At 42.4% G+C, this 12,533-nt stretch overlaps 1 protein-coding gene across 1 annotated transcript; it reads left to right on the forward strand.

The window, feature by feature from the left end:
- The first annotated feature begins 265 nt into the window (after positions 1–265).
- LOC106020785 (C-type lectin domain family 4 member A) lies at positions 266–12,250 on the forward strand. The gene is made up of 6 exons (XM_040737392.1): positions 266–1,619; positions 3,423–3,536; positions 5,912–6,013; positions 9,404–9,555; positions 10,446–10,558; positions 11,722–12,250. Exons 1-6 carry the CDS (start codon positions 1,544–1,546, stop codon positions 11,861–11,863), a joined length of 699 nt encoding a protein of 232 aa, XP_040593326.1. The 5' UTR covers positions 266–1,543; the 3' UTR covers positions 11,864–12,250.
- The last annotated feature ends 283 nt before the right edge of the window (positions 12,251–12,533 follow it).

Here is a 12,533-nt window from a genome sequence, read left to right on the forward strand (position 1 = left end):
CCTTCTCTGGTGGATGTTGGTGAGTTCCTTCTGGGGCTTGGACCTCCCTTGGTTTGGTGGATGGTTCATCGGTTAATTCTGAGCTAGTTGTTTGGATAGTTTTTTAAATATTTCACAGCACTCAGTTTAAGATATTTAATGTTGCTGGGAGATGGTGGTACATGCCTTTAATCCCAGCACTTGGGAGGCAGAGACAAGTGGATCTCTCTGAGTTTGAGGCCAGCCTGGTCTATAAAGCAAGTTCCAGGATATCCAGGGCTACACAGAGAAACACTGTCTCAAAAACTCAAATATATCTATATAAGCATAGATGTATGTGTCTATATTTATATCTAGTGTTTGTTTTCTGAGTTCCAGGTATTTTAGGAATGCTTGTTGATCTGCTAGCATTTGGCTTTTTTCTTCTGCTACACCTCCAGTATCGACTTCTGAGATTTTCCGTGGTTTCTCTTGCTTATTTCAACTTTGCTACATTCCTAATGGGGGACCTGTGCCCTCCAGTCCCACAGTGTGGAAATGTGTGTGTTGGTACCTGCGCTTCACAGCCAAGCTCGATGAAGCATATCCTCCTGTTCTTAAGTTGAAAAGAACTGTGTTTACCAGCAGGGAAGACACACGTAAGGGTTAATCACCCAGTGCCTTGAGCCCCTCCTTCCTGTGAAGATGCAGAACAAACTTGTGCATGTGGGGTGCACGCCTGCTGTGGGGTAAACTCTCAAGAGCAGCAGGCAGCGGGAACGAAGACAGTAGATGACACGCAGGCGCAGTCTGCCAGAGTCTCCGTGGAATAATCTGGAGAAAGCAGAGGAACAGCTGGAAGAAGTGGCTGACACCAGAACCCTACCTTAGCCAGAAAAGCAAAGCAGGGAACTTGACACAGCAGAAAAGGAAGTCCAGAACCCATCCCAGGGCACTGGCTTGTTTCGGGAGCTCCTCACTCACACAAAGAAGGAACACGGATTGCGGACGTTGGGAGCCAGAAGGACTTAGAAAATCTGCCCGATTTCACAGTCGTGCTCGTTCTACACTGCTGGAAAGGAGCCTCTTGGAACGCGACGCTCAGAACCCCACTGTCCCGCTAAAGAGGACGCCGTGGCTACAGTGATAGCAGTGTTAGCTTGCGTGGGCTGCTTCTTCAGAATCGTGTTTGCTTGTAAAGCGCATGGATTCTGCTGCAGTGCTGAGAGCTCGGGTCTCAGCGTAGACTTCTCTACTGCCTGGTTCCTTTTTTCCGTTCCTTCCTGTTTCTTCCCCTTCCCGTTTCACCCCAGGTTTCACAGTATTTGCATATCCACCCCCGAGTAGGTTTAAGGCTTGTGATTCTTTCTTCTGATTGTAGGGATCGGATCTCTCTGTGGACCAGAGAGCTCCACCCCGTGGTTTTAAATTCTCTTGCTGTAGTCTCAGAGGTACTTGCCCATTTAGTGCCTCTGCACCTTCTAGTTGATGGTGGGATACTTAAGCACCATGCTTAGTTCTTGTTTATAAGAAAAACAATTAAGAATGACTCGGGTTTTCTGAAGAAAGCAGGTCTCTTCTCAATATGGCCTCACCAAACATTTACACTGACGTGAACTTCAAAACTCAACCTGTTTCTGCAGGCAGTATCTCAGACTCAGGTAAACCGCCCCCACCTCCAGAACAATGCAACCTCATTTTCTGGTGGCCTAAGCTACAGGCGAGGTGAAGAAGGAGTGTTTGTGAGCAAGCTACAGGCGAGGTGAAGAAGGAGTGTTTGTGAGCAAGCTACAGGCGAGGTGAAGAAGGAGTGTTTGTGAGCAAGCTACAGGCGAGGTGAAGAAGGAGTGTTTGTGAGCAAGCTACAGGCGAGGTGAAGAAGGAGTGTTTGTGAGCAAGCTACAGGCGAGGTGAAGAAGGAGTGTTTGTGAGCAAGCTACAGGCGAGGTGAAGAAGGAGTGTTTGTGAGCAAGCTACAGGCGAGGTGAAGAAGGAGTGTTTGTGAGCAAGCTACAGGCGAGGTGAAGAAGGAGTGTTTGTGAGCAAGCTACAGGCGAGGTGAAGAAGGAGTGTTTGTGAGCAAGCTACAGGCGAGGTGAAGAAGGAGTGTTTGTGAGCAAGCTACAGGCGAGGTGAAGAAGGAGTGTTTGTGAGCAAGCTACAGGCGAGGTGAAGAAGGAGTGTTTGTGAGCAAGCGTGGGGGAATCTTGGCTGCTGGCTGTCTGAGCACTGTGTGTGGGAGGCAGGAGTCTCCCTGCTTGAATTGTCTGTGGAGAGCTTGAAGGGTTGGTGCCTCACACCGTGGGAAAGGAGAGAGCTCGAGATACTGTCTTTATTCGCACCATCTAGAGAAAGTCTGAATTCTACTTCATGTTTTTGATGTATTTAGAGAAAACATGAATTTTTGAGATATGTAAGACTATGCTCTCCCCATGAAAATAAATTCAGGTGCTATAATATTCAAGTTCTTAGTTTTCTGTTTACTTGACAGCATATATAACTTTAAGAAATTAGTTTGTATTTTGGGGGCAGTTTTATTTTGAAGGACAGTTTGAGAATCCCTTTCTCTACTCATATTGCAATGGATGCAGGAGGTCACACATGCTGGATGCAAGCTCTGTTGCTGGAGTTACAGGGGTCTATACTATTTCTGAGAATTTTAGTTTTTAAAACTATTTCTTTAGCTGGCATGCAAACCAAATGCTCGATTCATTATGGCATTTTATACAAAAGCATCATATCCCTTGTGCATATCCCTAGTCCTCTCCTCCCCTCCCCTCCTCTCCCCTCCCCTCCCTCCTGGTTCTTGCTCATCCCTTTCCCTTCCTGTTTCTCCTTCTGGCTTTCATGTCACAAGTTTCCCTATGTGTTTATATATAGTGACCCCTAGATCCAGCAAATGTGAAAGCAGCTGTGATATTCTGTCACCCCCCCACTACTCTCTTGTTAATTCTCCCTCCCTTTTATCACTCGTCCCCTCTTGGTCCCCTTCAACCCAGAAAATGGTTTCTAACAAAGAGACAGTAGCTAAAAAGATAACCTTAGACCACGTCCTAAACATGTGAAATATGCTTATAAGGGTTTATCTGTTTTTGCATGTTTTAAAGTAATATTGGAAACAGTTTGGAAGATTATTTAAATATACAGTAAGTGCCAAGTAGCCAAAATAAAGAATATTAAAGAAGAAAATATGGTGAGAGAAACATGTTCATTATGCACACACACACACACACATTCCATGGAAGGATATATACCTACACTCATATGTGTCTCTCAAATATCAATATTAACGAGTTATTGTCACTGATTGAAACTTGTGACTTCATTTTATCCAATGAACATTATTGTTTCTCTCCTATTCAGTTTTTATGTTGTTTCACTGTTTCATGGTAGAAAAGAAGAAGATGACAAAGAGGAAATAACAGAATTCACTACTGATTTAATTAGTTTGGTTTTTCCTTTAGGTCCGCCAAGGAAGACCACCATTCACAAAAGCATTCCTGGCTTTCCCACGCTGCTTCTTACCTCAATGATATTTTTCCTGCTGCTGGCAATCTCATCCTCTGTTGCTTTGAACAGTAAGTATGTCAATGGAGTAAGTGAGCGATGCCTGGCTTGCAGGAAGAGAGACATTCATTAGAAACAGATAATTATCAGTGGTTTTCCCAAGAAGCCTGAGACAGATGCTGTCTCTGGGGAGATAGATGACATTGGGAACTTTTCTCTTCTGTAAAGTCATTCATTCTCACCGGGGAAGTAAGTGTGTTTGTTGATGTCACAGAGTGAAACCCTGGGCATCTGTGTTAGACTTCAGTACTGAGGACGGGGCTGTGTTTCCTCAGCAGTGTCTAGAAGCCAGCCCCATGGACACACAGGCACTCATATTTTGGAAAGAGTAGAAAGATGAGAAGAGACAGGTGAACTATTCCAGGGACAGAGCTCCAGTGTAACTCTTGATTATTTATTCCTGCTCTAGACTATGTGACATCGAAGCCAATTTATAGCAAACATGTTAACTTTCAGAATTTATTTAAAAATTTAAAGGCAAGGCCAGGCGTGGTGGCACATGCCTTTATACCTTTAATTAATTTAATTTAATATCACAGCACTCAGGAGGCAGAGGCAGGTAGATCTCTGTGAGTTCCAGGCCAGCCAGGGCTACATAGTGAGAACTTATCTAAAAATAAAAGGTAAAATTAATATATTTTTTGTGTATTTGATTTTATATTTCCCCTCAATAATTAGTAATGTCCATTTACTGTGTGATTGACCGTGTGTTAGAGAGTCCAGAAAGAATAACAGCCCTTGTTCTCAAAAAATTTAGAGTGGTCAAATGAAGTAACTTTTACAAAATTGTGTAGGAAGTGTTGTGCAGGTAGGGTGTAAACAAGGGCCTGAGGTAGGCTTGGAGGAGGTGACATCTGGACCTGTGTGGGACAGCAGTGTCCTGGAAGTATGAGAGCAGAGGAAAATGTGGGGAAAGCTAAGGAAGCTTGTCTAGAACACATAACCCCAAGTGAAGAAGAAACGAAGCCATGGGTAGTAGACATAAACAGGACCAAGGGCTCTGGGAAGTGAAGCCACCCCAGCACCTGTACTTGGTGGACTCAGCCATGACGAGGGTGTCCACACAGGTAGACAATACAGGTCAAGGTGCAGTTTAGGACAGAAGATGGGCTGTGAGTGTGTTGAGTTTACCTTCAAGCGCTGTGTTTAGTGAGCACACCCTTGTCTGGGTGTCAGTAGGGCAGCCCTGAGGTTTTTCCAGATCTTCACATTTAGGTAGCAGGTGAGACCATGGGACACATGCAGTCACTAGGGAGGAAGGAAGTATGAGAAGGAAGGGACAGTGGGGAGTGTTGCATCTCTAAAGGGGTGGATGGAGGGAGAGGAGATTATAAAAGACAGTAAGCAGTAAAGGCAAGAAAGTGAGACAAAACAGAACAGTGTCCCAAGAGCTGAGGAGGGAGAGAACTGGGGTCAAGTCTGACAGCAAGATGGACAGTAAGTACCCTGGGATATTACTGATAATCCACTTCAATGGCTTTTTAAAATATCACCATCCCACTTTGTAGCCCAGATTGGATTTGAACTTGATACATACTCTAGGCTTGCCTGGAGTTTGCAATCCTCCTGTCTCCACCTTCCCAGCTTTTGGATTATATGTAGGCACCATCATGTTTGGCTCAAGGATGGTTTTAGTGAAATGGTAGAAGCAACAGCCAGGATGTGGTGGGTCAAGGAGCAATCAGGGTGTAGTGGGGAAAGAGAAAAGCTCGAGTCTAAAGGTGTAGGCCAGTTAGTTAAAAAGACATTCACCACAAATCACAGACAAACAGTACTTTTTATTTTAAAAATATGTTTCTATTGTTTGAGAATTCCAACCAATGTATTCTGGTCATATTCATCCAAATTCTTTTCCCTAGTTCTCCCCAGACCCTCCCTCAGCTCCTTATCTCCCTGATTTGTATCTGGGAGTGGTTTTTTAAACTCTGAGCCATCTCTCCAGCCCCCTGGGAGTGGTTTTAAATTGGAATTATTATGCCATTTTGGTTCATTAAACTAAGAGTCAAGAGTGAGGGTTCAGGACTAGTTCTCTGGAGGGGAGATGGGGGAATTGTGAGTGTGAGATGAGTCTGGGCTACACAGCTAGACCCTGCTTCAAAGAACCAAATGCCGGGCAGTGGTGGCACACACCTTCAATCTCAGCACTCAGGAAGTAGAGGCAGGTGGATCTCTGTGAGTCTGAGTGAGTTCCAGGACAGCCAGAGTTACACAGAGAAACCCTATCTTGAAAAACCAACCAACCAACTAACCAACCAACCAACTAACCGACCAGACAAACAAACAAAATGTGTGTGTGTGTGAGTGTGAGAGAGAGAGAGAAGTCATGAGTAAAGAGTAAAATTATAATGCTAGCAAGAAAATGAATATCTTGTATTCTTTTTTTCAGTTTTGTTTCAATTATATTCTGATCTCCTTGAAGAAAAAAATACTATAGAACAACTGAATCACACAAAATTGGATTGTATGAGAAACCACTTGTCTGAGGAAGGTAACACTTAATGTGCCTTGAATACAGTTGTCAAATGCAGCGTGTAAAGTGCCCTACATAAGTATTTCCAGGACATATTAATTTTTGGATTATTAGCCATTAGACCTAGAAACATATTATTTAGGAATTCTTATGCATAAGAGATTTGTCTTTTCTACCCATTTATTATTGTCCTAAATCACTTGTATCTGCATGTACAGGCAAATATTTATTTTGTATTATAATTTGGCACTTTGTGTTTTCTGCCCTTGTGCTTTAGGACTACTTCCCATTGGTTCTTCTGCTCTTTTGACATATCACTTTCAACAGTTTGTTAGCTGGGATTTAGAAAGGCTCTGTCCTAGACTCACGAAGGATAGGCTCCATCCCCATCTCAGCCAATTCACTGCCCTGGATCCTTTTATTGAAGAACAGTGTCCTACAAGTTTTGACATTTTGTATTTTTGTTCAGTTCAGTTTTATTTTGAGATAGAGTCCCATGAAGCTCAGGCTGGCCTCAAACTCATTATATAGCTGAAGATGACATTAAACTTTGAATCTTCCTGCCTCCATCTCTCTAGTCCTGGGATCGTAAGTGTCACTACCACATTTGGTTTTACAATGGATGGGGCTTCTTCTTCTTCTTCTTCTTCTTCTTCTTCTTCTTCTTCTTCTTCTTCTTCTTCTTCTTCTTCTTCTTCTTCTTCTTCTTCTCCTCCTCCTCCTCCTCCTCCTCCTCCTCCTCCTCCTCCTCCTCCTCCTCCTCCTCCTCGTCCTCCTCCTCCTCTTCCTCGTCCTCCTCCTCCTCTTCTTCTTCTTCTGTTTTTTTTTTTTTTTGAGACAGGGTTTCTCTGTGTAGCTTTGTAGACCAGGCTGGCCTTGAACTCACAGAGACCTGCCTGCCTCTGCCTCCCCAGTGCTGGAATTAAAGGCGTGCACCACCAACACCCCATAACACAGGGATTTTTGCACATTAGGCAAACACTCTAACTGAACCTCACCCAGCCTAGTTAAATGTGTTTTAAAAATAGACCTTGATATTTTGACACCTATATTATTTAGAAGAGTGTTAATTAGTTCTAAGATTTTATTTCCTGACATATGATTTATTTCCATCATGTTGGGAAATGCCCCTTCACATTCTCCCTGCTTTTTGGAGTGGTCCTCTCTGTTTCCGAGTGCCTCATTTCTCCTTTCCCATGTGTCAGTTTACACTTCATGTATCTTGGACCTGTGTTATCTCATATATACACATTTGGGATCATAACTTGAGACTGTGTTTATTTTTTCTGTGTGTTTCACTTTCGTTAAGTTGGTATTTTTTATTTTATTTAACAGTTAACTGTTTTGTCTGTCTCCTCCCTTCTGCTATTGACTCCATTTATTGTAAATTGAAAAGGTTATTGCATTTTTTTTTCAAGTAAAAAAAATCCTATTTTGACTGGGCATTGGTGGTGCACACCTTTAATCCCAGCATTCAAGAGGCAGAGGCAGGCAGATCTCTGTGAGTCCAAGGCCAGCCTGGTCTACAGAGCGGTTCTAGGACAGCCTCCAAAACAATACAGAGAAACCCTGTCTTGAAAAACCAAAACAAATTCCATTTTTGTTCTTATTACATCTGCTTTTTGCTGCTTTTATGTTTTCAAAGATGTTTGTATCTTCTCACTAAAACATTTAAAATTATGTCTTCTATTTTTTATTATAATATCATTACATAATTTCTCTCTCCCCCTTCCTGTATCTAAACCCTCCCATATACTCCTCTTTGCTTTTTCAAGTTCATGGAGTCTTTTAAAAAATTGCTGCTACATACGTACATGTATATGTGTACATTATATATACATCTATCTATCTATCTATCTATCTATCTATCTATCTATCTATCTATCTATCCCCAAAGGCTCTCCTTGAAGAAAAAATAAGTACATCAGTACAGCCTGCTCATTATGTAGAATGTTAGCTGTATGTGTTTTCAGGGCTGACCATTTGGTATTGGAAAACCAGTGGGTATGCTCTTTCCTGGGGAAGACTATTTCTCTCACTCTCAGCATTCTTCAGCTGCCTGTAGTTCCTTGTGTAGGGTTGAGGCCTTGTAGACTCCCTGTCTCACACCACATTCATGTTAACATGTCTATTGTTGTTGTCCTTGTTCAACTCATGTTTAGGAAGCCATGTTGGTGAGACTTTATGGGTGTAGGTTCTGATATTCCTAGGAGACACAATCTCATAGCAAACTCCCTGTTCCTCTCAGTGTTACACTCTTTCCACCCTCTCTTAATGAGAGGATCCCTAGGTGCTGGAGTTGTTTTGTAGATGTATCCTTTGGGAATGGGTTACTCAACTCTGTATTTTGATTGGTTGTGTTTTTTCTGTAATGGTCTCTGTAAGTTACAAAGGGAAGTGTACTTGATGAGAGGTGAGGATTACACTTACCTGTGGGTGTAAAGAAAAAGATTTAGAATGTACTCGATGGTTTTGCAGGTTTAGTAAAGTGATAGTTGTAGGTTCTCCTCCAAGATGCATGACTTCACTAGCCCTGGGTAGTCGGTTAGATTTTCAGTACCAGTCATGGCTCTCTCTTGTTGAGTGGGGTCTTTGGTCCAACTAGAGAGCAGTTGGTTACCACTGCTGCACCCTGAGGGTTACCCTGCTCACTGAAGCACTTTGATCATGGTTGGCTTTAAAGCTTGTACGGAATATTTTAACAATTTTGCCGTCTTGCTTCTTCAAAAAATATTCTTTGACATTTTCATACATATGTAATGTTCTTTGATCAAAGCCTGCCATTATCCTCTTTTAATCCCCTGCCCTTTCCCACCAAGACTCTTCTTTGTTCCAAGTTTCCTTCCTATTTCCTCCTCTTACTTTAACATCTTGCTTTCTGTGACTCAGTAATGAGATTCTTTCTGTCCAAATCAACATACACGGCACTATATTAATTATGAAGCTGTTGACTTTTTGCTATGATTTCTTAATGGCTATCTCTGACTTAATTATTGGCCCATAACTGCTAATCTGAGTATTTCTACATAGTCTTCTTTTACCGGAGAAAGAGTTCGGACCTCTTACTTCTCTCCATCCTACATGGTGACTGACTGTGCCTCTGTTTCCCAGAATCCTCCTTGATTCCTAATCCCACCTATCTTGCTTCCCTATTGGCCAACAGTACTTTATTCATCAACCAATAAGACAATAAGACATGCTTGCTCCTCCTCTTCCTTGGTGTCCCAGAGGCTTGGAGGGCTGTTTACCTTGTTTCTTGACATCTACCACCTCTCACTTTGTTTTGTTAAGTCTGAAATTTTTCTGGTTCTTGGTATAATTGCTTTCTTCTGAGACCTGGGTGTATTTTTGTATTATGCCATATTTTAACACTGTGTTTTGTACATGCATCTCATTCCTCCCCCTTAGACAAAGTCTGGAGCTGTTGCCCAAAGGACTGGAAGGCATTTAGTTCCCACTGCTACTTCGTTTCCACTGACTCGGCAACTTGGACCCAGAGTGAGGAGAAGTGCTCCAGCATGGGCGCTCGTCTGATGGTGGTCCACAGCAAGGAAGAGCAGGTGCATTGTGGGAGAGAGTGGGGCCTGGGGCCTGCCTGGTGTCTGCCTCTTTTTACTGCGAGGGAGTTTTGTGGGCATGGGTGTAGGTGATGTGGCAGAACGCTTTCCATCAGATAGCAGAAGGGTTGCTTCAGCCTTGGCATTCTACACCTTGCTCCTGCTTCAGTGGAGCTGAACAACCCACTAGGAACCATGGCAACAGAAATGCAAGGCCTGAGAGTGGAGGGAAGGATGAACTGTTTCTGCCTGAAAGACCAGTGTGTGATTCCAGAACTCCAGTGCCTCCTGTAGTAGCAACTGCTCAACAGAGGAGGGCGCAGAGCTGACCAGGGAAATGGGATGGAATCAGGAGAGTCACAGCCAACCATCAGCAATGAAATATCTGAAGTTATGAAGGGAGAAAATGATTAATCTGCAAAATTCTGTCATGCACAACTTTCAAGAATGGTCTTGGGGAAGAAAAGAGAGGAGTGAGTCTGAGATGAGAATTATTATGATCACGGACAGAGATTGTTTCCAGTGACATGGAAATCAGTCTGTGAGTGATGACTTTGTGTCCTGGACAGATGGAGAAGTTGGCCCTCCTGGGGCTGGGGGTGGCTCTTCTAGTCCTTTAGTCTTTCTCTGTCTTCTCATCCTGTGTCACCAGAAAAAGTATCACAGTGTACCTCTAAAATGTGTAATTATTGTTTATTAATCTAAAATTTGAAAAACATTTAAGGGCCTAGAGAGATGAACTAGGTTTGATTATTATATATTTGCATATGTGCATCACATTGAACCTATAATTTTGTGGAGTTAAAATAATTTTTAAAAGAGGTTATAAGATTTGTATAACAGAAAAAGCAGCTCTCCATCCAGGCTGAATGCTTTATCTTTCTTTCCTCTAGGATTTCATCACCAAGATCCTGGAAGTTAAAGCTGCTTATTTTATCGGGCTCTCGGATCCAGGTCATCGACAGTGGCGATGGGCTGATCAGACACCATACAATGAAAGTGCCACGTGAGTCTAGAGTACCTAGAGGAGTCCTGGGCCCTGTGGCATGAGAAGACTTTAGGGTGTTCCAGCTGTTGGTTATGAAACTAAAACAGCTCACTCCTGTTGTGGCTGCTTGGGATGGAGTTACTTTTATTCCCATATACTCATCACAGGAGTCCTGTGAGACAGGTGTTACTGATATTCTATTAGAGATGAGGAAATTGAGTTTGAAGAGTGTAGAATGATATGTATCCTGGGTGCACAATCTAGGCGCTTACACCCAGGTGGGTTTTGTTATGCTTCCAGTCACTCATCTACATTTTAAAAACTGGGATCTATGTTTATTTGTGTGTATGTATGTGTCTCTCTGTGTTTGTGCCATGTGTATGTGGGTACCCATGGAGCTGATAAGAGGTTGTTGGATTCCCTGGAGCTGGGGGTCACAGCCAATATGAGTGCTGGGAACAGAACTCTAACATTTTCTGGAAAAGCAGCAAGCACTCTTAATGTCTGTGCCATCTCTCCAGCTTTCATTTATATCTTTATGATAAAAATTAATGTCAAGATTGTAACTGATTATTTCTCATAAATCAAAAACCCCAATCTGATATTATTGTGCTTCATATTTATGTAATTATTAAAAACTCTAATATTTTAGTATTTTTCCCATATTCTACCCTGATGTTTGTTGTGAGAAATAGCTAGTGATGGTATTTTCATTTTCAGTTTTTAGAGAAGAAAAGTAGGAATCCAGGAAATTAAATTACTTGTCCTAGATGGCAGAAATAAGTAGATTAACTAGATATTTTAACTAGTTCTCCAGTCTCTAAAATAAGACTGTTGTAAAAATGTTAAAAAAACTTTATTAAAACATGAGAATAAGGAGAGACCTTTTCAGCATGTAAATAAGCACCATGGAATGGCAGTCCCCAGGTACCAAGACCTGGGGTGAAGTAGCCTCTGGGATGTGTGTGGGAAAACAGTTAAGGACAAGCTAAGAGGACACTGAATGCGGTGGGCCCTGTTTTCAGGGAAATGTCAGACACGGGTGGTGGAGAATGGCTGATTTGTACACACTTGATCTGATTTCCACAAATTCCAGCCTCATCCTCAGGCTTGCTTACTCTTGCTTTCTCTTTCCCAGCATTGCTGTAGGAAACACCCTGATGCCCTTTCCTCCCTTTCAGGTTCTGGCACCCAGGTGAGCCCAACGACGACCATGAACAATGTGTTGTGATAAATCATCGACGTTCTAGTTGGGGCTGGAATGACATCCCTTGCAGTAGTAAACTTAAGTCAGTTTGTCTGATGAAGAAAATATATCTATGAAAATGTATTCCCCATGGACACATGATTGCATTTTTATCCACCATTACACAGACATCTGCAAAGTTCTTGTGGAAGAGATGTCCACAAAATTTTAGGTAGGCATCCCACAGTTATACCTATGATAATACGGGTCCTCATACACATTTATTTATTCATCCTTACTCTCTTTATATAACGAGAACTTCCCATGTACCAGAGACTATACAGGATCCCTTTGTGCATATGTGGAAGCACACCAGCTTCTCTGTCCATTCTTAGATTCCTGAAGGCTTAATTGATGGTAGAATTGTATGGTGTGGTCCCTCTACCCATTTCTCTGTCTCCTTTTCCTCTGTTATTGAATTTATTGATGCCTAATTGACAAATAAATCATGTATACTTACATTACACTGACTTGGTATGGAACTGCACTGGGCAATGGCTACCACAATTAGGTTAACAACACCCTCTATTACCTTTCATAGTTGTCTGCTTTGTGTATGTGTGGTGTTAGAACATTTAAGATTTTTTAAAAGATTTTATTTATTTGTTTATTATGTATACAGTGTTCTGCCTGCATGTGCACCTGCAGACCAGAAGAAGGCACCAGACCTCATCATAGAAGGTTGTGAGCCACCATGTGGGTGCTGAGAATTGAACTCAGGACCTCTGGAACAGCAGCCAGTGCTCT

Source organism: Mesocricetus auratus, unplaced genomic scaffold (genome assembly GCF_017639785.1).
Source record: "Mesocricetus auratus isolate SY011 unplaced genomic scaffold, BCM_Maur_2.0 Super-Scaffold_100676, whole genome shotgun sequence".
NCBI lineage: Eukaryota > Metazoa > Chordata > Mammalia > Rodentia > Cricetidae > Mesocricetus > Mesocricetus auratus.

What these genes read in the sequence shown, in the direction of transcription:
- LOC106020785 (XM_040737392.1), top strand. Translation starts at nt 1,544, where the DNA reads ATGGCCTCACCAAACATTTACACTGACGTGAACTTCAAAACTCAACCT. An exon ending in ATCCTCTGTTGCTTTGAACA is followed by an intron (nt 3,537 to 5,911) that starts GTAAGTATGTCA and finishes TCTTTTTTTCAG; the next exon opens with TTTTGTTTCAATTATATTCT. An exon ending in AAACCACTTGTCTGAGGAAG is followed by an intron (nt 6,014 to 9,403) that starts GTAACACTTAAT and finishes CCTCCCCCTTAG; the next exon opens with ACAAAGTCTGGAGCTGTTGC.